The sequence below is a fragment of the Sarcophilus harrisii genome, chromosome 2, assembly GCF_902635505.1.
Source record: "Sarcophilus harrisii chromosome 2, mSarHar1.11, whole genome shotgun sequence".
NCBI lineage: Eukaryota > Metazoa > Chordata > Mammalia > Dasyuromorphia > Dasyuridae > Sarcophilus > Sarcophilus harrisii.
Window position 1 is genome coordinate 212,449,237 of NC_045427.1, and position 24,883 is coordinate 212,474,119.

General features: G+C 36.6%; 1 protein-coding gene across 1 annotated transcript in view; it reads right to left on the reverse strand.

Moving 5' to 3' along the window:
- The window catches only part of PLB1 (phospholipase B1), a 208,047-nt gene that overhangs the window by 168,109 nt on the left and 15,055 nt on the right, over window positions 1-24,883 (reverse strand). Inside the window, exons 2-6 of the mRNA XM_031951326.1 lie at window positions 10,672-10,730; window positions 8,891-8,957; window positions 6,123-6,181; window positions 2,751-2,788; window positions 1,352-1,395 (exon numbers count right to left, since the gene is read on the reverse strand). Coding sequence (XP_031807186.1) covers window positions 1,352-1,395; window positions 2,751-2,788; window positions 6,123-6,181; window positions 8,891-8,957; window positions 10,672-10,730 — 267 coding nt within the window. The remainder of the gene's footprint in view (window positions 1-1,351; window positions 1,396-2,750; window positions 2,789-6,122; window positions 6,182-8,890; window positions 8,958-10,671; window positions 10,731-24,883) is intronic.

Below are 24,883 nucleotides of genomic sequence, written 5' to 3' on the forward strand. Positions count from 1 at the left end.
GTGCCACTGCCTTTGCAGCTGCAGGACAAAAATACCTCTCATAGCAGCTTCAGTCTCTCTGTACCCCTTCTGCCCCAAGGCCTACTCAAAAGTAAGAAGTCTGGAAAGTTTGAATGTCCCTTCCCAACCTCCTTCTAGGAGAGATCTTTGCCTTTGTGAGAGACTCTCTGCTCATACCCTAACATCTTTAGCTCATTTCAACCCCTTCTGGCACTGACAATGAAAATATTTGTAAAGTACCTACCACAGTGCCTGGCACATGGTGGACACTTAATAAATGTTTGTGTTAATTAATTGGCAGTTAACCAAGCACACTGTAAACCTTTGAGGGCAAAGATTTTTTTTCAGATTTTTTTATCCTTATTATTCCCTTAGTACCAGAATGAATTTGAATAGAGGAATGGTCAGACCTGGCTGTTGATTTACGAGAAAAGACATTCAATTGATTGTCTGGGGAAATGGATTTAAACACCAGCTCTAGCACTTACTACCTATGTGATCTAAAGCAAATCATTCCAGCTTTCTTGGCCTCTATTTCCTTCTTTGTAAAATAAGGAGGGCTAGTCTAGATTTTAGCTATGGCCCCTTTCCAGCTCAAAATCCCGTGATTGTGTCACAAAATACAATAGTAAATGAAGACATTTGGAAGGAAAATCTACTTCAGGTTGATACAGCTAGTGGTACTATGAATAGAGTTCTGGGCCTGGAGTCAGAAAGACCTGAATTCAAATCCAGCATCAGATATTTAAAGTCACTTAATCTGTTTGCCTCAGTTTCTTCATCTGTAAATGTGGATAAATCCTGGTATTGTTGAGAGAATAAAATGAGATATGCATAAAGTACTCTGTAAACCTTAAAACTATATATAAAACTATTCTTACTGTTATTTGTGTGATCATGGATCACAGACAATTTCTCAGTCTCAATTCTTTCATCTGTCAAATGGGGATAATATGACATTCTTGCCACCTCCTGAAGACAGCTAAATGGCATAGTGGATAGAGTGCCATGTCTGGTGATGACTTCTGATGAGCATGAAGGCCCTTCAACAACACTGCCTTTTTCATAGAGTTATTTCTGGGAAGAGAGCTTTAAAGCTTCATGTATATGTAGATGTGTATATATATATATATATATATATATATACATATATATGTGAATTATTATTTCATTTTTCTGGGTCTCAGTTTCTTCATCTGTTAAAAGAGGAGGTTGGACTACATAAGACCCATTTCAGCTCTGACATTCTATAGTTCCTGGCACATAGGAGGCACTTAATAAAGTTTGTTGATTGGCTGATTGATTGGAAAGGAAAGATTGGTAGGATTGTATGGGACCAGAAATACCTTACCTGTCACTACTTCTATGTATGTCTGCGTGTGGTTTCTCTCAGTCCTGAAAAAAGAAGTAAAGATAGAATTATGTTTTAAAGCATTTCTGGATTTAACCCCAACCCGAAATACTAAGTTCTAGATTTATCCTTGAACACTAGTCAATATGTGCCTAGAGTCAAAGAATTAGGTATATTCTCCCAGGAAAGTATTAAGAAGGCATTTGCTTGGAATTTTTTTCATGATGACTTGAATAAAATCCTAGATAGCATTCTTATCAAATTCGTAGATAGACGATGGATGATGGGGTCAGGAGATAGATCCTGTTAGCTTGGAAAATTGAGTTAAAGATAATAAATTTAATAGAGATAAATGTAAAGTATTCCATTTAGGTTAAAGAAATTACTTCATGCATATATTGGATTTAAAATATATCTTTACCAAGTTTAACATATATTGGATTACTTGCCGTCTAGAAGAGGGAGGGAAGGGGAAAAATTGAAACACAAAAGTTTTGCAGGGGTCAATGTGGAAAAATTATATTTTATTTAAAAATTATATTATATTTAATGAAGAAAAAGAAATTGACTTCACAATTACAAGATGGAAGAAATATATTTAGACAGAAGTTCAAAAAAAAAAAAAAAGATCTGAGGTTTTCACTGTACTACAAGCTTAATATAAGTCAACAGTCTGGTAGAACAGCCCATCCTAATGCAATACTGAGTAGCAATGAGATATGTATAAAGTATTTTGAAAACCTTAAAACTATATATAAATGTTAGCTATTCTTACTGTTATTTGTGTGATCATGGATCAGAGACAACTTCTCAGTCTCAATTCTTTCATCTATCAAATGGGGATAATATGATGTTCTTGACATGTCATGGCTTCTAGTAATAAGGACATGATAGTTCTCCTGATTTCTGCCCTAATCAGACCACACAGTGTACTTACATCTGAAGGGCAACTATATGGAAGGATAATACATCTTGTGCTTAGCTCTAGAGGTCAGGGCTAAGAGAAATTAATAGTAATTGCAAAAAGACAAACATAGACTTATCAAGAAAAATTTCCTAACAACTAGAGTTGCCCCTAATGGACTGGTCTGACTCAGGAAGTAGTGGATTCTCCCTTTCTGGAGGTTTGACCATTTGCCAGACATGTAGATAGTAGGAATAATCTTGTTCAGGCATGGGCAATGCCAGATGGATCTTTGAGACATCTTCTAACTCTGGAATTCTATGAGTCCATTCATTTTCTAGATCCAGTCCTTCCCTCTCCCTCATTTGTCACTGCTCCGCCCCCAATAGGCTGACCCCAGTAGTTCTGTCTGGTGATAACTGTGCCCATCATCTTGGGCAGCAACAGCAATTGTCACTCAATCGTCACAATACACCAGCAATAATTCCCAGTTACCATTTTTGCTGTTTCAGGACTATCCCGGTTTCTGGAGTCTGGAAAAGAAACAGGAGATGAATCGTGCCATTAAAGGATTGCAACAGTCATACAGAAATAAATTCAAAGCCTCAACTCCTCCTAAGAATTCAACCAGCTTCCAAAGGAAGGGCAAAAACCTCTGGCATCTGGGAAAAGATCAGTAGGAGGAAGGGAAGGAATTGCCATCTGCCTTCCTTTCCCAGACACCTGGGTAAAGTAGCAGAAAGATTAAAGAATGGAAAAAAGACTGGAAATCAGGAGGTCAGGGTTCTAATCCTTGCTTTGCCACTGCTAATTAACTTGTAATCTTGGATGACTCCCTCCCTTACTCTTGCTGGCCTTGATTTACCAAAGCTGTCTCAAACAATCAGGAAACAAGGGGTCATTGAATACTATATGCCTTAAACTCTGCTCATAAATCAGATATATTTGAAGTAAGATTTTTATATCCAGGTACACATGGAAAGAGTCTCTCAGGTTCCTTCAGATCCTGAGATCCTATGATTTTTTTGGATCTTCTGAGGTTCAGTGTCTAATACATAGTAGGTGCTTAATAAATGCTCATTGAGGGGCAGCTAGGTGGTGCAATGGAAAGAGTACCAGCCCTGAAGTTAGGAGAACCTAAGTTCAGATCTGGTCTCAGACACTAAATACTTTCTAGCTTTGTGACCCTAGGCAAGTCACTTAACTTCAATTGCCTCAGCAAAAATAAAAAAAAAATTTAAATTAATAAATGCTCATTGACTGACTGATTCATACTAATCTCTTCACCAAAGTGAAGTGATTGTAACCTTTTAAAAAGATTCCAGCACTCTATTTTTTTTTTTAAAGCATACTTTTCTACAGCTTGATTTCTTTAGAGTCCAAAGTCATTCAGGACTCAGGTCTGACCAGAGCTGGTGATGACTTCTGAAGAGCATGAAGGTCCTTGCCTCAGCCCTCCTCTCAGGGATTGACGGAGGCAGAAACCAAGAACAGGCTTTGGCTTCAGGTGGGTACCCGAAGGCTAAGGCAACCTTCAGTTCCCCATTAAAAATTCCTGCTCTGGTTTCACTGGGAGAGTCACTAGGGAGCTAGCTGTTCCACTGAGTGGAGATGACAGCCCCCAGGCTCCAACAGGGAGGAAGGGGGCCTGATTGACAAGAGCTGTCAGCTCAGCCCGGCTCAAGAACAGCAGGGGAGAGGGAACTGCTCTCCTTCCTTTCCAGAGACCTTATAGGGTGGGGGTGATCAGAGGAACTTCCTATACTGGCTGAAGTAGAATGAGCTGGGTTTTAGAAAACTATTCTTCCTGCCTGAAGTTACTCTGACATGGTGGAAAAATACACAACCAGAGACTATTAGCAATTTCTGGGCTCTAGTATTATTCACAAATGGCTTTGGAAAATTAAATCTTTTACACAAAACCCTTTCCCCTTGAATTATTTCAATCTCTTATTTTTTCCATCTTCCCCATCCCCCACAAGCCCAGACAGCCTAAAAACAACTGCAAATATATGTATATATTTTTTATAAATTTCCAGTATTCATTTATTTTCTCTCATTTAAATATGTATGTGTACATTCCATTGTTCTTCTAGTGTTCATTCATTCATTCTCTCTACATCTATCTATATCTATATATTTATGAGGATGCATGTATTTGTGTATGTATATACATATTTATAAATTTCCAATGTTCACTCTGTCTCCCTGTCTGTCTCTTTTCCATATATATATATATATATATATATAGAGAGAGAGAGAGAGAGAGAGAGAGATGTATAATATATTATTTATAAACTTCCATTTATAAACAATATATAAATAATATATTATTTATAAACTATAAAATGTTCATTCATTCTCTCTTTTATTTTATATCTGTTTGTACACATATTTATAAACTTCTAGTGTTCATTCATTGTCTCTCTCCCCATTTATATGATATATATAGGTGCATATATATATTTAGAAACTTCGACTATTCTCTTTCTGTATTTCTCTCCCCCACATATATTTATGTATGGGCACATACATATATTTATAAACTTCCAGGGTTCTCTCTCTCTTTCACACACACATATATTAAAGCTATAAACTGCCAGTGTTCATTCATTCTATCTCTCATTATATGTGTGTGAGAGATTCTATGTGTGTATGTACACACATACATATATACATACCTACAGATGCACATTTATCTTCCATTCCTTAGCATGAAGTAAGGGTCCAGAAGCTGTCAACTTTCATTCTATTTAATGGAAATTTTCTAAATTTTCTGTTGGTCATCCCTTTCTCATAGTTTGGAATACGATAAAAAGAATACATTGAAAAGTATACTGACTTTGGAGTTGGAGGATCTGGGTTCAAATCTTTGCCCTACCATTTACCACGTGTGTGACTTTGGGTGCTTGGTTAGGATGTCATTTGTATGATTTGAGATATCTGGCAAGATGAAGATATTTCTCCTCTCTGAGCCTCAGTTTCCTCATCTGTAAAATGAGAGGATTTGACTGGATGACTTCTAAGGTCCTTTCTAGTACAAAATCTAGGATCCCGTAAATCCTGACTCTATCGTTTAGAGTCATTTAGAGTCAGAGTCAAGGTCACTCTCTATGTGACCTTGAGCAGGTGATTTCCTCTCTCTTGGATTCAGTTTCCTTTCTCCCCCACTCCCTTCCCCCCAAAAGGAGAGAGTGCTAGACTTCTAAGGTCTCTTCCAGCTCTTAACATTTTATGATTCTTGATTAATATCCACAGGTGCTTCCATGCATTTTCATGTACATTTGGCCTGTGTAAACCAACTTGATAAATACAAAATGGGGGAGGCATGGTTAAGAGACAGAACTAGCTGTACATGCTTATCTCTGCTACTGCAGGTATTGAAGATGGAGTTACTGAGCTCAAGAGCTTTGAGTCCACATAGTTAACATTTTATTCAGTTCATATTTTAGAAAGGATATTAACAACCTAGAGCATTTTCAGAGAGAAAACAATCAAGACAATGAAGACCTATCTAGACTGGAGACTTAAATTAATTAAAAGAACTGGAGAGGTTTCCTTTTATTTAGACAGCAGGTACCCCAGTCTTTTCTAAATCACACACATTGCTTTCCTCTCTTATGACCATGGATTTTAGAACTGAAAAGGACCTTACAGGTCTTCATGTCCTCAATTTACAGATGAGAAAAATGAGATTCAGAGAAATTAAGCAATTACCCAAGGTCACATACAAGGTCATTATGTGTCTGCACTGAACCAAAGTCTCACTAACTCCATTATTCAATGCTTGATGCTACTTTCAGTTTTATAGCCTGGGTTATTCATTCTAAATCTTGAATCCTTCCCCAAATTGCTTTAAGTACTTACAGTTTCTAGGTCCCCAATGGCCCCGACAACTTTGATGTCAGAAATTCTCAGAGCATGCACTGTGAAGGCAAGCATCCCATTTAGGAAGAGTAGAGTCAACATTGCTAGGCAGAATCTGATGAGGGAATCCCAAAACTGATAATCCTTGTAGGAGAAAAATCTCTTTTAACTCTGCCTCAGTGAGGGGACTCCACCCCTAGCACAGTTTCATCTCGGTTATCTGGGAGGGGTCGGCTCAGTCCTGAAACCCAAGGAATTCAATTCAAATTCTAACACTAGCGGAAACCCATCAAGGAGCCAACCTGGGATTCCACCCACGAGCCCCCTTCAGCTAGTAGCCAAAACCCCCCATTATAAAAGAGCCAAACTAAAAGCCTCTCTTTGCAGAGAGGGATACCCCAAGGAGCCTCTATCCACTGAAATATGGTTTCCAGTGCCCCTTCTCTTTACTCTCACCTATTTCCTTAACTAGACTAGACTTTAACCTTACTTCCAATCGCCATAACATCTACTCGAACTCAGGACAGAGACTGGGGTCTCCTCGGACAGTTTCTGGGGCACCTAGAGGCCTAAGTCTGGGGGGAGATTTGTATTAAAAAGTCACCTCTGGTCTGGGTGTCTTTTCAGGCGGCAGAAGTTGCCCTGAACAAAAAAAGAGCTGAGAGTCTCCGATTAGAGAGTTAAAGGGAAACCAACAGCTGTTTGAAAGTTGGGGTGGTGGGTCCCAGGTCTCCCGTTAGGCTGGGAGGTTTTTTTTTTTTTTTTCAGCTTTGAAAGAGACAAGTGTATGGGCATGTTTCTTGCCTGAGGGCAGAGATACAGTATCAGTCCCAGGATTTGAAAGAAAAAAGAACCGCTTTAAGAATGGACTTGTCCAGAGAGTAGGTGGGTTGGAATTCAGAATTCAGGTGTTAAGATCTAGGTATTTTTTTCATACCTACCCAACCCAATTGTGTTTCTGCATTAAGAGACAACTTAAAGGAGAATGAATCGAAGCCCCAAACTTTTCCCTTCTACAGAAGGTGAGGCAAAGAAACTTTGTTGCTCTGCAGGGGGAACTACTTCAGCAAACACCACAGGGGCTGAACTGGCCCCCAGCATCCTGCTCCCTAGTTGGAAATTGGGGTCTGGCCCTGTTTATCCCAGGACAGTCCCAACACCTCAGGGGCCGGTAAACTGGGCCTCTGACCCACTCCCTCTGACCCCTTCCACCCCTCCCCCATAAGAGGGGAATAATAGGAGGGAAGGCTCAGGATCTTTGCTTATTGAGGAACCAACTCTATTATTTTTAAACAAAAGCAGCACCGTTAGCTTAAACTGCATTCTTATCTTGACTAGATATCAAAACCTCCAGCCTATTCTGATTTCTGAGTCCACACCCTGAACCAACTCCTGGAGAAATTAGCTTCCCTGGAAATTAGAATGAATGGGGCTAAACTCTTGGCTACTTACCACCTTGTACAATAGGCAAAGAATCTTTTGCTCCCAGCATTTTCTCCTACTTCTCTTTGAATGTTAGATGGGCCATCAGCATTCTTACAAGCAGCCCATTGCAGGGACCTGATGCATTTCCTGCTCCAGGCCCCATTCCTCTGAATATCACCATCTCAACCCTGAATGACACCCCAGTTTTAACCTGCTCCTGAGATCTGTTTTCTCTAGACTTCAAACTTTGGATCCTCAACTGCCCTTCGGCCTGGAAAACATGGGACGACTGACTGGGGATGACTGACCAGGACAAATACCCCTTAAATGCCCTGCTGCCATCCTCAAACCCCACACCTCACGCCTCACCTTCTGGCATGAACCCCCAAATCTCTACGACCCTTGCCAGCTCAAAGCAGTCAAGAGGAGATCGTTGCCCCTTATCCTACATGCATTTGGAGGTGACTGCATTGTGTGGTCTGAGGAATACCCATTTTCATAATAATAAAACATTTTAATTTCTAATATAGCAAATATCAATAGATATATTTCATATAAATTTTTTTTAAAAACTCTTAGGGGATCCTCAATTTTTAATAGTATAAAGAGGTCTCAAGACCAAAAAGTTTAAGAACTGGAAACCACTGGTATAGAATATAGTAAATGATTTCAAAGATTTCAGTGATTTTCAATTTATAGAAAGGAAAGCTAAATAAGATTCCACATCCAGGTCAAAAGCTAATGGGTTCATGTTAGTTTAGTTCTTTCAATGGTAGTCTTGGATAACTGCCTTGATAACTGTTGTTTGCCTTTCATTTTCTAAGAGGACCACTGACATCACAATTTCTGGGTAAAATAACAGATGATTGGTCTTGACTTGAGCATAAAGTGGATTTAAATATGGTAGAATTGAACAGAGTCATCAGTCTCACTCTTTTCCTAAGTCATCGAAACCCAATAGCAAGATGAAAGTCAAGATGACTGGCAATGATTGAGGATGCATGAGACAACCTTGCTGTCAAAGATGTCTCACTAAGCTCTAAGTGCTCCATAGCATCTAATTCAGCCACTTTAGTGGCCAAATTGTTCTCATTTGCCCATTCCACTAAGGAAAGTCTTCACATGTTTCTACATGGGGTAGACATTCCCCAACTCATCAACATATTTGAGACCTCAACCCTCATTTAGCCTTGATTAATTGCTCTGTATAGAAAAATAAATAGTAGAGATGCATGGGCTATAGCATCCAAGAAATTAAAAAGCTAGATTTTCTTCAGGACAAATCGATGAAATATCAGTAGAAAAATTAATAGCCCACCCTACTATAGCCTTCAAGCACCAACCTGATTCTGATGGAGGATTAGATGATATCTCCTCTGGTCTACAGGGAAATGGAAAATTCTTCAGGAGCTGCATAAATAGTGATAGCATTTATTTGGAAATCACATACAAAATATCCAAAGAATGACAACATTCTCCTCTCCAGAAGTTGTAGTTGCTTACTATGTAACCCCACTCTCATATTAATGAGGACAATACAGCCCCACCCAGAAGAACATCTACATTCCCTGGGAAACACTCTCTTCCCACACATTATGCACCTTTTGGATGCAAAAACTACATTCCCTGGGAAAGACTCTTTTCCCACATCAGTATTGGCAGAGAATATATGCTCTTAGACTTATTAGTGGTGCTCAGGACTAGTGTCCTGGAGGAAAGTATATGGGGCAGGAGGAAGATCAAATCTAGAATACTTGATTCACTGGTCTTTACTGCTGGAAGAGAAGTCATGTGAGCAAATTACTTCTGCTGTTGGATGAACCCTGGGAACTCAAGGTCTGATGTAGCTATAGTCTATAATTGTTCTCCCTACAAGAAGGTTGAGCAAGTACATTCGAACAGGCTGGAACAGCATTTGAGTCCTCATGATGATAATTTTTTTTTAGATGACCTAGTAGACAGAGGGCTGCACTTAGATTGAGGAAAACCTGAGTTCAAATCCTGTCTCTGATCTTAATAGTCGTGTGACTGAGAAAGTCAGTTTTTTTCTCCACCTTATCTTCCTCATCTATAAAATGTAGATAGCTGAAGCACATATTTCCTAAGGCTATTGTGAAGGTCAAATGAAATTCTATGTGTATAATATTTTGCAAAACTTAGCGAGCTACTATAGAAGTGCTATTGTTATTTTTGCCAAGCTTTTGCAACATTATTAATGCCTTGTCCCTCCCTCAATAGCAAGTATTAATTTTGTATATATTTTGTGTTTAATAATCTCTGATCATGTTGTTCATTCCCCATCCCTAACTTCAGCATGTATGCTCCCTAAGGGTAGAGGCTGTTTTGCTTTGTCATTGCGTCCCCAGCATCTAAAAATTAAAAGCCTGGCATATGGTGGACTTTTCATAAATAGTAGTCAATGGATGGATAGATGAATGTTATATTAACCAAAAGAATATAAAGCCCCTAAGGGCATGCCTCTCTATTCCTGTATCTAGCATTGTACCTGATATTTTGGAAGAAATTAATAAATGCTTTGTTTTGTGGCTATTTCAAGTAATTTCTGATACTGTTTCATCCATAAAAGATCAGTTGTAGATGGAGGAACTATTTTGAGAGAAAAAATTGTGTATTTTCATACATTAAAACTACATGTATCAAAATTCGATACTACATGTATCAAAGCTACAAGGATATAAGGGACAATGCATTATTAGGGAAAATATACAAATAGCTGAAATTCTTGGATGAATAGGTTTTGGAGTCAATCTCCCTCCAATTGCTGATTACATACAGAGATAGAACTGATAGTCCAGGTGATTGCCTTGGGGATGTTCTGGAAGACTTAACCCAGATGCATATGAATAAATCGCTATTTGTTTCAAGATTCAAAGGATACTAGAATCATTCACTAATTCTTTTTGGATGCTCCTGGAAGTTGCCCCCTCAATGAGAGGGTATCAAGTAAATACCAAATGACAAAGATGATTCTGCCATCACCAGGTCTGAATGTTTCCCTGGGAAATAAATGACTGAAATCTAAAAATCTTTATTGACCCAAGAAGAAGAATATTGATTTGAAGTAAGACTTGCTTCTACCCTTCTATACCCTAGAAGCCCTCACCTCTGACCATGTCTGTTCCTCCCAGGAATTGTTTCCTAGAGCAGTGTGGGTTGTAGTCACTAGAAGAAAAAAAAAAGCATCAGCTTTTTAGTAGAAATTTGCAGAATCTCCCATCATGCAACCTCTCTTCTCTCAACTTGGCCACTTTGGTGTCCTTTGGTTATCAAGTTGATTCTTCTCTCTGTGCTTTGAATGCCTACCCTGCTCCTCACTGCTTATGGAAACTCTATTTACTTTTCAAGTCCCCTCTCAAATCTCATCTCTCAAACTTTTCCTGACTGCTCTAGCCTCATTGATTTCCCTCCTCTCTGAATTTCTAGTTTAGTCTGGTAGGAATAACAGAAATAGTCAGAAGAGCTAAATTCTGACCTTGAATCTGCTCCTTCTACCTCCATGACCTTGGTCACTTCTGCTCTGTGAGAACGGTTATCTCTTCCACATTGCAACTTTTCCCTTTACTGTTTCAATATATCACAGGTCTGCATAAGAAATTAAATGGATATTTAGGGGTAGTTTTGCAGAAACCTCAGACAACACATGAAAGCCAACAGATGACAGAATATGTTTAGAGTCTCAGAAATATATAAAATAAATATACTGTAATGCCAAAGGTCACTTTTAATGGGGTGACCAGTTCCTCCATTTGTCCTATTTCGTATTCTGCCTTAAGGTTATGACCGTCCCCTCTTAATGGCTGAGATAAAGGTGTTATACCATTACATTGAATTCCCAATCCCTATATTTATGCCCACCTGCATTTTTTATTTCCTTCACAAGCTAATTGTACAATATTTCAGAGTCTGATTCTTTTTGTACAGCAAAATAACGGTTTGGTCATGTATACTTATTGTGTATCTAATTTATATTTTAATGTACTTAACATCTACTGGTCATCCTGCCATCTGGGGGAGGGGGTGGGGGGTAAGAGGTGAAAAATTGAAACAAGAGGTTTGGCAATTGTTAATGCTGTAAAGTTACCCATGTATATATCCTGTAAATAAAAGGCTATTAAATAAAAAAAATTTTTAAAAATTTTAAAAAGAAGAGATAAAGGTGTTATAGACATTCCTTAATGTCATTAGAATATCAGTAACTTCCATCTATCAAGCTATCCCCACCTAGGTCTCTGCATTATGTCATTGTTCTTATTATTCCATAAAAGGCTTGCTGTCCTGATACTAGATTCTTTGAGATAATACTCTCGGACTTACACGAACTGATGCTGAGTGAAATGAGCAGGACCAGGAGATCATTATATACTTCAACAACAATACTATATGATGACCAGTTCTGATGGACCAGGCCATCCTCAGCAATTCTTTGAGATAATACTCTCGGACTTACACGAACTGATGCTGAGCCAGCTATGCCCAGAAAAAGAACTCTGGGAGATGACTAAAAACCATTACATTGAATTCCCAATCCCTATATTTATGCCCACATGCATTTTGGATTTCCTTCACAAGCTAATTGTACAATATTTCAGAGTCTGATATTTTTTGTACAGCAAAATAATGTTTTGGTCATGTATACTTATTGTGTATCTAATTTATATTTTAATATATTTAACATCTACTGGTCATCCTGCCATCTAGGGGAGGGGGTGTGGGGGGGGTAAGAGGTGAAAAATTGGAACAAGAGGTTTGGCAATTGTTAACGCTGTAAAGTTACCCATGCATATATCCTGTAAATAAAAGGCTATTAAATTAAAAAAAAAAAAAAAAAAAGAGAGAGAGAGATAATACTCTCGTCTAGCCCTGGGATCCATTGGTCCCAGCATTTCTCTCCATTTAATAAACTATTGAATTGGTCTCTAATCTCTGTCTTGCTCAGTTTCTTTTGATATTACAATACAGTATCATAAACACCCCATAGGGAAAAAAATCAGACTTTTTCTTTATTATGAAGGGAGGGCCAAAAATTTTTTTGCAGATTTTCCAGATGAGGGGAATGCCATTCTCCTAACACTTCACAATGTGGAAGGGATAATTGTATTCTTATCTGTAAAATGGTGATAACATATTTGCATTGCATACCTCATAAGGTTGTTTCTAGGATGATTTTTGAAATTGAGATTTTAATATTGTAATGTGATTTAATGCAAGTCAAAATTGTAGTACCATATACTTTAACATACAACTATATGTAATGTCATTATTGAAGAAATCATCCATTACCACCATGTAATCCTAGTGTATCCGTGATTTTCAACCCCTTTAGAGATATACATGAGAGGAAGCTGCACATGTATATGTTGCAGCCCTTTCATTGGGAAGCTGCCCTACATGCCAGGCCAATAGTAACAGTCATGGGTACATTGTTCTTTTTTACAAATAAGCATCCTACCTGGATTGTAAACTGAATACTGATACAACACTAGCCTATCTTCTTTTGTAATTTCAAACCATCAGAATTAAACTCTTTTGTTAACAAAAGTTTGTCTTTAAAATGTTAAATGAGGCCTGGGCTCAGGGCAGGGCCTCTTTAATGAATATGACTTGCATGTAATAATACACTTCTTTTGCTATCTGATTTTTTAGTATGAAGCCTCAATGAAGATTTTTTTCCTTTCAAGATCGTATGTATATTAGTCTTGTCCCCTCAACTAAATGGCAAGAACTGGATCTTATATATCCAATTTTTTTCTTTTTTCTTTCAAAACCAGTAGTTATTAACAAACACAAATATTTTAATATATAAAAATGAATTTTAAAATTGTGTAGGAAACTGAATTTCTATTATATAGTTTGTTTTTTAAGCAGATATATCTATCTCAGTATATGTATATGTATATATATGTATATATTTAAATTTAATGAAATTATAATAAAACTACTCTTTTTGTTTCTATCATCTTCAGCTCATTTTGGTTTTCTAAAAATTTTTAAATGTTTTATTGATGCTTTTTTTTTTTTTTTTTTTTTTTTGCCAGAGAAAGACATATCCATCAACAAATGCAGCCAAGCTGCAGTGGATGGAGTTGTCCAAGGATCCAGGAGGATGTGGGTTCAAGTCCTTTCTGTGTGATCTTAAATAAGTCATAACATCTCAGTGTTTTAGACCAGGGCTCCTTAAACTTTTCCATTTGCAACTCCTTTTCTCCCAAGAAATTTTTACTTGATCCTCGATAGATAGGTATGTAAAACAGATATACAGATCAAATATTTACTGATAATTAAATCATAGTTTCATGACTCCCACCTTCAGTTAATGACCTCATATGATGTTGCAACCCATAGACAATCCTCTTTGAATTAAATTTGCAGAGAAGATGCTGATGTGGGCTCATAAAGAGTGTTTCTCATGACAATGAGATCATAGGTTTCATATCTGCCATTAAACATGACCTTATGCTTTCTTCCTCAGTCCTAAGAGGAGTCTTTCCTTGTAACAGATATGTATAGTTGAATAATACATTGTCCAGGTCTGAAAACACATGTCTTACCCTGCATCACTACTTCACCATCACTTCTCTGCCAAGAGATGGGAGTGTATTTCATCATTAGACATTTAAAATCATATTTATTTGCCTTTTTAGGTAAGTTCTGAGGTCTTTCATTGGCTGAACAATTATGATATATATGAATGTCTTATAATTCTTTTTATCTTTTACCATTTAATTCAATTCAGCAAACATTTCTTAAGTGCCTAATGGGTGACAGGAACTATGCTAAGCACTAGAAATACAAAAAGAAGCAAAAGACTGTCCCTGACCTCAAGGAGTTTTGATCTAATGAAGGAACCATACAAATAAATATATACAAAGTAAGTTATATACAGGATAAAAAGAAAATAATTAAAGGAGGAAAGAACTAGAATTAAAAGGAGTTTGGGAAGGTTTCCTATAGAAGATGGGATTTTAGTTGGGACTTAAAGGAAGCCAGTGAGGTCAATAGATGGAACAGAGGAGAGAAAATGTTGTAGTTATGGCAAACAGTCAGAAAAATATACTGAGTTAAGAAACAATGTCTTTGTATAATTATTTTGTATTTAATTTATACTTTAACATATTTAACATGTATTGATCATCCTGGAGGGGAAAAATTGGAACAAAAGATTTGGCAATTGTCAATGCTGTAAAATTACCCATGCATATAACTTGTAAATAAAAAGCTATTAAAAATTTAAAAAGAAAGAAAGAAAGAATGTCTGGTTTGTGGAACAGCTTGGAAGCTAATATCATGAATTGAAGAATATCTTTAGGCAGAAAGGTCTAAAAAGATTGGGAAAATAAGAGGGGGTTAGATTATAAAGGACTTTGAATGTCAAAGAAAGCACTTGATATTTTTTCAGTTGTTTAGATCTGACTTTATTTGTGTGAGAATTGTTTTATATTTGTGTTTATATAGATCTTGGATTTATCTTGGCAGGTAGCCCCAAAGTATTTTATTCTGTCCACAATTATTTTAAATAAAAAGAATTTCTCTTTCTATCTCTTGCTGATGATCTTTGTCAGTAATATATAGAAATGCTAATGATTTGTGTGGTTTTTTTTTTTAAATATCCTGCAACTTTGTTAAAGCTGTTAATTGTTTCCAGTAGGTTTTGGGTTAGTTTTCTAGTATTCCTCAAATATGTCATCCTATCATCTGCAAAGAGTAATAGTTTTACTTCCTCATTGCTTATTCTAATTCCTTTAATTTTTTTTTTCTTTTCTTATTACCAAAGTCAACATTTCTAGTACAATGCTGAATAATAGTGGTGATAATGGGCATCTTTGTTTCACCCCTGATCTTACTGAGAATGTGTCCAGCTTCTCTCCATTACAAATAATGAATGCTTGCTGTTGGTTTTAGATAGATCCTGCTTATTACTTTAAGGAAATCTCCCTCTATTCCTATGCTCTCTAGTGTTTTTTTTTTTTTTTTTTAATTAGGAATGAGTGCTGTATTTTGTCAAAAGCTTTTTCTGCATCTATTATCATATAATTTCTGTTGGTTTCATTATTGATATGGCCAGTTATGGTAATCATTTTTTAGATATTAAACCAGCCCTGCATTTCTGATATAAATTCCACTTGGCGATAATGTATTATCCTGCTAATAAGTGGCTGTAATCTCTTTGTTAGTATTTTATTTAATTTTTTTTGCAACAATATTCATTAGGGAAATTGATCTATGATTTTCTTTCTTTGTTTTGGCTCTTCCTGGTTTAGGTATCAGTACCATATTTGTATTATGGAAAGAATTTGGCAGTACTTCTTCTTTACCTATTTTTTCAAATAGTTTACATAGTATTGGAAAAATATCAATTGCTCATGGGTAGGCTGAGCTAATATAATGAAAATGACAGTTCTGCCTAAATTGATCTACTTTTTTAGTGCCATGCCAATAAAACTGCCAAAAATTTATTTTATAGAACTAGAAGTGAGCAGAACCAGAAGAACAATTTATAACAATGTCATAAAGACAAACACCTTTGAAAGACTTAGGTACTCTGATCAGTACAGTGACCATCACAATTCCAGAATACTCATGAGCAAACATTCTGTCCATCTAATAGAGAAGGAAAGAATTCAAAGTCCAGGATGAGACTTTTGGGGGACATGATATGGGAATTTGTTTTGCTTGACCATACATACTTGTGAAAGAGTCTATTTTTCTAGCTTTCTTAATTGGGGGTGAAGGAAAGGATGAGAAGGAAATGGGAGAGAATTCAGGCCTTTAAAAAAATGATTTTTTTAAAAAAGAAAAAACACACAAACAATGTTTTAAAAAAAAATTAGTTTTGTTCCTGTTAAATGGGAATTAATAACACTTATACCACCTCCTTGATAGAATTATTGTGAAGAAATTTCTTTGTAAACTTTAAAAGAAATAGATAAATGTTCACTTTTAATTTAGATATTAAATTAAATTGCATTTAATTTAATACAAATTAAAACAACTCTGAGGTATTACCTCCTCACACCTCTCAGATTGACCAAGATGACAGGAAAAGATAATGACAAATATTGGAGTAGATGTGGAAAAACTGGGACACTCATGCATTGTTGCTGAAATTGTGAAATGATCCAACCATTCTGGAGTGCAATCTGGAACTATGCCCAAAGTGCTATAAAACTATGCATACCTTTTGATCCAGCAGTACCATTACTGGGTCTATATTCCAAGGAAATCTTAAAGAAGGGGAAAAGACCCACATGTACAAAAATGTTTGTAAGCAACTCTTTTTGTGGTAGCAAAGAATTGGAAAATGAATAGATGCCTGTCAATTGGGGAATGGCTGAACAAGTTGTGGTATATGAAGATAATGAAATATTATTGTTCCATAAAAAATTATGAACAAGCTGATTTTAAAAAGGCCTGGGAAGATTTATATGAACTGATTCTGAGGTAAATAGGCAGAACCAGGAATACATTGTACACAATAACAGCAAGAGTGTGAGATGATCAACCATGAAAGACTTGATTCTTCTCAGTGGTTCAGTGATCTAAACCAATCCCAATAGACTCTGGACAGCAAATGCCATCTCCATCCAGAAAAAGAACTAAAGGAGATTCACTGTAAATGTTCACCTCTTTTTTTCTGGGTTGTTTTTTTTTTTTTAACTCTCTCCCATGTTTTTTCCCTTTTGCTCTGATTTTTTTTCTCCCAACATGATTCATAAAGCAATGTATATTAAAAATAAATAAGTTTATTAGGGAAAAAAAAGGAATGCCAAAGAGAACATTTTGTATTTGTTCCTAAAGATAACAGGAAGCCTCTGGATTATACTGAGTAGGGAGGGTGACGTGGTTAGATCTACATTTTTGTAAAATCACTTCAGTGGCTCAATAGAGAATGTTTTAGAGTAGGGAAATGTTTAGAAAGGCAATTTATAAGCAGGCTATCACAGTTATCAATGCAGGAGGTGATAAAGGCTTGAATTAATCATTTAATTGCATGTGTGGAGGGACATAGGAGATGATCTAGCAAAACAGAATGTGAAGGAATGGCCCAAGAAATAGGAAGAAAACCAGTAGAGAACTTTTTTATTATGGAACTTAGGGAAGAAAGAATTTTCAGAAGGAGGAGGTGGATCAATGGTATCACAAATGCTACACAGTGGTCAAATAGGATTAAAAACTGAAACAAGGGCAACTGAAAACTAATTTGAATGATCTTAGTGTATTGCTGGCTAAAGGCAAAGGCACAGACTAGATGTCTCAAGTCCCTACTTTCTTCATAAAGGTAACACCAAGTAACTACTTTTCCTTTCTTCTAAAAGTTTGACCTTAACAATGATGATTACATTGACATTGTATGTTATTGGGGCATGAATTTTAAAGCATCAGGGTGCAGTAGAAAGAACCTGAGAGAAGTTGAATGACATTTGCTATAAGAAATAATGATGGGGATGGCTGTAGAGACCCCTGAGTAGACATAAATGAACTGATGCAAAGTCAAGTGAGCAGAACCAGAAGAACAATTTATAACAATATCATAAAGATAAACAACTTTGAAAGACTTAGGTACTCTGATCAGTACAGTGACCATCACAATTCCAGAGTACTCATGAGAAAACATGCGGTCCATCTCCTGCTAGAGAAGGGAAGGATTCAAAGTCCAGGATGAGACTTTTGGGGGACATGATAATATGGGAATTTGTTTTGTTTGACCATACATACTTGTGACAGTGTCTATTTTTCTAGCTTTCTTAATTGGGGGTGAAGGAAAGAATGAGAAGGAAATGGGAGAGAATTCAGGCTTGAATGATTCCTGGCTAGCCAATCAATATTTCCTGTGTGCCAGGTATTATGTGAGGTACTTGGAATGTAAAGACAAAAATGAAACATTCCTTTCCCTCAAAGACCTTGCATACTATGGCCAGCGGATAAAGTACTGGACCTGGAATCAGTAAGACCCTTGTTCAAATTCAAGCTCAGATGCTTACTAGCTGTGTGACTCTGAGTAAGTCATTTAAACTCTGTTTGCCTCAGTTTCTTCATCTGAAAAGTGAAGATAATAATAGCACCTACCTCCCACTGTGAGAGTAAAAATAAGATGATATTTGTAAAGTGTTTTGCAAACTCTAAAGAGCTATAAAAATGCTAATCTCTATTGCTTATTATGACTATATTCCTACTAAGCAATTATAATGCAGTGGTGTAAGGAAGATCAAGAAAAGCCTCTTTAAAAAGGTAAAATTTGAGCTGAGTTCTGAAAGGAGCTAAGGATTCTGGGAGGTAAATGTGAAAAAGAAGTACATTCTGATGGAAAGGACAGCCTATATCATGGCACAGAAAGGCAGATGGAAGTTATGCCCTTTTTCTGAGATTTTTAATTTTGTTCCTGTCAAATGGGGATTAATAACACTTGTACCACCTATTTCATAGAATTATTGTGAAAAAATTTCTTTGTAAACTTTAAAAGAAATAGATAAATGTTGACTTTTAATTCAGATATTAGGGTTTAAAAGTTGTCAAGTCTACCTACTCAGATACTTTCTTGGAGCATTATTTTAAATAAAAGGGCCCAGCTCAAAGTCTCAGGCACTGATTATCTGAGAATAGAAACTTTTTTATTTTTTTTTAAAGATTGGGTTTCCCTATTTTTAGCACTGCAACTTTGACCTGCTTCATTTTCAAGCTGTGACAGTTTGCACCCTCCATAGGCAGTCTGTTGACCCCCTGCTTTCAGAGTTCACTATAATGATACTAGATTTAGTGTAGACACCAGATTGACCTAACTTATTTCAGCTCAGAGTTTCTGAGCTCAAATTATCCACCAGCCTCAGCTTCTCCTAGGGGGATTACTCTATCAGACCTAGTCTCCCTTCTAGCCATTGCCTCCCCTATTTTGTATTTGTCAAGTTGTTTTTCAATCCATGGTATAGGACAATGCTCAAGTGATTTGAAAGACTTTAGAATCACAGAATCATAGCGATGGCACAGGGAGAGAGTATTATAGAATAGCAAGCAGATTAAAAACTAGAATTAAGAGAAATCTGCATTCAAATCCTACCTTACACTGTCATAAGCTATATAACTCAAGGAAATCAAAGGAAGCTGAGCAAATTAGATATAGAGAAGCAAAGCATAATGACTAACCATAAATAAGTAAAGCCCCACTTTAGAGTCCCTAGCAACTGAGTTCTCAGCATGGGAAACAGATCAATTATCATGGCACCAATTACAAACAAAAATGGCAGAGGATGAAAGACTTTGCTTATTAACAATCATTGAGTACAAGGGAAATTTTGCAGTGACTCATAGAGAGTGTATAATGTCTTTATTTCCATCAGTAATAAATAGCGTCTCTGAATGGACAAAGGACAGTTGGTCCTCTACAATAATAGAATACAAATATCTCTTTTGTCTTCAAATTATCAGATAAAATGAAGTATTCCTTGAAAAATGGAGAAAAAAAGCTTCCAAAAAAATTCACCAAGAAGGAAAAAAAGGGGGATTCTCATCTGTGATGGGCTTGGACAGTGTATCCATCATTCCCAACATCTTATGATAGAGAGGTAGAAGAGAATCATATCTGATAATTGAACAACTGGTTAAGTAGATGTATGGAAAAGATATTTAGATTTTGGAACCATGTCTTAGATATGAAGGTTCTTGGCCAGGCACTGATTGCACCTAACAAGGGCTGATTAAAAAAAAAAAAAAAAAAGTATTTGCCTGGCATCTTGTGAATCTAATCAAGAAAAATCTAAATGAAAAAGGAAGGGAAGGAAAATATTTGTCTTTGTATGGGTGTCATAGAAAGTAACAGGTACAAGAAAAGAAAAATATCAATAGAAAATGGATAATGTGAAAAAAAAAAAACAATTTCCAAAAAGATAGTCAAGAAAATCCAAGACTTCAGATACAGAAATGCACATAGTCAAGTAGAGATTCTAAGACTAAAAGCCAATTTGATCATATAGGAATACTTGAAATTTGGTAGGATCAAAATTGTGACTGGAATATAATTCTGGAAGGATATACTTCACTTAAAAAGAAAAGATTAGATAAAAGTGATGGTGACATAGCACCGTAACATAAGAATGTATACTCAAGCAAAAAAATGTAAGAAATAAAGCAAGGAAATATGGTAGAGAGCATTTGGTTGAGAATTAACAAAGGAAGAAAAAAAACTGATATTTTGTGGTAATATGCCATAAGGCAGAAAGGAATGAATGATGAGTCCACTAAAAAGGCCACAGACCCAACACAAAAGTGTGCTACAGTAGTAATGGGGGGCCTGAAACATTTATATATCTGCTGGAGCTCACTTTCTGTCAAAAGCAGAGCAAGTGAAGAATTCTTGATTTTTAAAAAATTTCATTCTTCAGAAAGTACTGGAAGCAACAGGGAAAACTACTAATCTAGACTCAATTCTATTGGGGTAGAAATAATGAGAACCTTAGGGAAAAGTGACTATTCCATGATAGAATTTCAATACAGGAGGAGAAAAAATCTAGTAGACTAAGTGCTGAGATCAGGAAGACCTGAGCTCAGATATTGCCTCAAGTACTTGCTATGTGACCAATGAAAAGAAATTTTTCAATGTATCAGTTTTCTTATCTATAAATGGGATTTAATATAACACCTCCCTCACAGGGTTGTCTAGAGGATCAAATGAGATAATAGATGTAAAGTCCCATTGTCTCCATACCAGGCTGCTTCTACTCTAACCTCAGTGGAGTCTTGGATTCCAACCTGGGATGCATCCTTTCATAGATGAACATTTATCTTATCTTGCCCAGAATCTGACTTCTTTTCCACTTCTGAGCCATCCCCACACAGTGCTGCTCTCCCATTATTTCTAGCTCTCCTTTATGTGTTATCTTCCTCTATTAGAATGTAGGTCTTTGAAGACAAGGGCTATTATATTGTAAAGCAGTTCTTAGCATAGCCGACAGCTAAGTGATACAATGGATACCAGTGCCAGGCTTGTAGTGAGGTAGACTCATTTTCCTGAGTTCAAAACTGGCTTCAAAAACTTATTAGCTGGGTGATCTTGGGCAAGTCACTGAATCTTATTTCCTTAGCTTTCTCATCTGTAAAATGAACTAGAGAAGAAAATGGCAAACTGCTCCAGTACCTTTACCAAGAAAACACTAAATGAGGTCAAGAAGAGTCAGATATAACTGAACGACTAAACAACAACATGTGTCAGGCACTGTGCTGGGGATCCAAAAAAGGCATGTGCATAGCAATGGAATCCCTGAATAAAAAGGTACAGACATTTTAATGTTCATTTATTTGCATAATTCTAAATTGCTTTCCAAAATTATTATATAAATTTACAGCATCTTCACCACCAATGCATCAGAGTATTTATATTTTGACAACTCCTTCAAAGTAGATAATTCTTTTTTCTTCTTTCTTTCTTTTTTGCTGAGGCAATTGGGGTTAAGTGACTTGCCCAGGGTCACACAGCTAGGAAGTGTTACGTGTCCAAGAACAGATTTGAACTTGGGTCTTCCTGACTTCAGGGCTGGTGCTCTATCCACTGCGCCACCTAGCTGCCCTCAAAGTAGATAATTCTTAAGTTTTGTCATCTTTGACATTTTTCTGGGTGTGAGGTGAAATCACCGAGTTATTTTTATTTGAACAACTCTAATTTCTCTAATTATTAATTATATGAACAAAATAAAGATTTCCAAAAAAGTTCAAGATTTTTAATGACTAAAAATTTAGAGATATTGTTTATGATTTTTAAAAAATATATAACTGTAACATATAAAAATATGTAACAGTATGGCGACAAAACAGTACCATATTTTTGATAGCCATGTTTCAAAAATACCAAAGATCTGCCCGAATGAGGTTAAAATGCCATGTGAACAGGTGAATAGGAAAGGGGTATTTCTATTCAGGTATAAATTGGATCATATAGTTTCTGAGGACTCTTCAAAATCTGATATTTGAAGATTCCATAATTCTGTAAGGCAGCTTTGATATCTTTGGAAGAGCACTGGATTTGTAGTCAGAAGATGTTACAGGCCAGAACTCCGAACTTGAAACAAGGTATTAAGTCAAGTGGAATTGATAGGGACAATGGTTATCTAGTTTATCATGGTTCAGTATGATTGATTTAATCCTACAACAAATAATGGTTTCCTAGTGATATAATGATTGGTTTATACTCAGTGTAGAGCATATAAGCTAGGAACCTCAACCAGGTTGATTCAGAGCCAGAGATGCAGAAGCTTTCAGAGGGCAGAGAAGACAGGCAGAGGAGCTCAAGCTCTCGGAACCAAAGATAGACATTCATTCGATCTTCAGTCAGGCCACTGGTGGCAGGCTCAGCACCTGCATTTCTCCACTGAGAATAAGGCTGGTCTGAAAGGCTCTCCAGAAAGCTGCCCAGCCCCAGGAAGGAGATAATAAAGAATTTGGACTATAAGAAAGCTAACCAGGCCCCAAGAAAGGAGACAAGACTTTGAAAGAGGTAATAAAGGATTTGGACTTTAACCCCTGACTATTCTTGTGGCGATTACTGAACTGAAAGGAAGGCTGCTTCCAGAGACCCCAAGAAAACCGAACCAGAGAACATTACAAGAAGACCCAAGTTTGATTACTAACTTTATTATTTTCTAGTCATATGACCTTAAGAGGGAAGGCATCTAGCCCCTTTAGGCCCCTATAAAATCATGGGATTAAAGCCCTTATAAAATCATGGGATTAAATGACATCACTTCCATTTCTAACTTTTACAATCATTCACCCTTCATTTAAGGATGTTCAGTGACAGAGATCTCCCCAGTTCCCAAGGCAGTCCAGTTCACTTTGGGGAAGCTCTAATTATTTTGATTTCTTTTTCCTTATATTGGAACAAAAACTCAGAACTGGAGAATTACAGTGATAATTTCACCACAGGATGTCCAACCAATGTACTTGATCAGAGTTTTTGAGTCCTATGTCACTAATTGCCTATTAAATATCTCCAATTCGATGTTCCTTAGGTTGCTCAAATTCCACATTCCAAAAGAAAGTTCATTCTTTCCCTCAAATCTGCTCTTTTACCTAATATCCCTATTTCTGTCAAGGGCCCCACCATTCTTCCAGATACCCAGATTTATAATCTTGAAGTCATCCCAGCTACCCTCTCTCCTTCATTCCATACTTCCAAAAAGTTGGGAAGTGCTTATATTGTCCTATACCTCCTCTTCTCTTCATTCATGCTGCAACTTTTTATATCACACTATTCTCTCTTTATTCTCCATGCAAAATGTTACCTATATAAAGTGATTTGAAAGGCAGAAGTCACAAATTTTGCATTCATCTTCTATCATCTTTAATCTACTCTTGCTTTTGGTTTGAAGTTATTTACTCTTCTGGTAAAGACAGCTAAGCAGCACAATGATAAGAGTACCAGGTCTGGAATCAAAAGGACTCACCTTTGTAAATTAATCTGGCCTCAAACACTTACTTGCTGTCTGATCAAGTCAGTTAACCCTGTTTACTTCAGTTCCGTGTTTGTAAGATGAGCCACAGAAAAAAATACACCAAACCACTCCAGGATTTTTGCCAAGAAAACCCCAAAATGGGGTCAGAAAGGGTCAGGCATGACTGAACAGAATGAACAACACTCAGACCTTTGTAGTTAGGCATTGTTTCCAAAAAGTGCTTGCTGGCAATTCAAAGTGTTACCTGAGAAGTACAATTTAATCCTTTATCACCTCTTAGCACATTAACAGAGATTAGTTTATCGGTTGCATAGCAAACACTATGACTCTCACTAGAATATAGCATAACATAAGAAACCTGGATTAGTACCATGGTGTCCAATTATTTCCAGTATAAGAAGCCCTTTTTATCAAAAAAAAAAAAAAAAAAAAAAAAAAAGTTGGGGTAACTGTTCCTTCTAGTAGATAACTATTATTATCCATTGATTGAGGACATACAGAAAGATGATTGTAGCATCTGCATAGATTTGAGAGGCGCAATGGATAAAGGGGGACAGCAACACAACCAATGCATGAATATACACAATGGTCAACTCATTCTTGTCTTTGAGAGAGAGATAGTGGTAGTAACCATTAGGACAAATCTTGTTAGGGTTCCACCTGGAGTTGTGTTTAGAGCCTAGTAGATATCTATAAGAATTGGAGCTAAGACCACCAGCACACACTTTTGGCCTCTGACTCATTCTAGCTGTGTAACCAAAGGCAAGCCACTTAATTCTTTTCTGACCCAAGCAACTATCTAAGACTCCAAGTTTCAGCATTAATAGAGGGTTTTTCATCCTGAGAGTTTCCCAATGCCAATGAAATCATAGGTCCATTCAA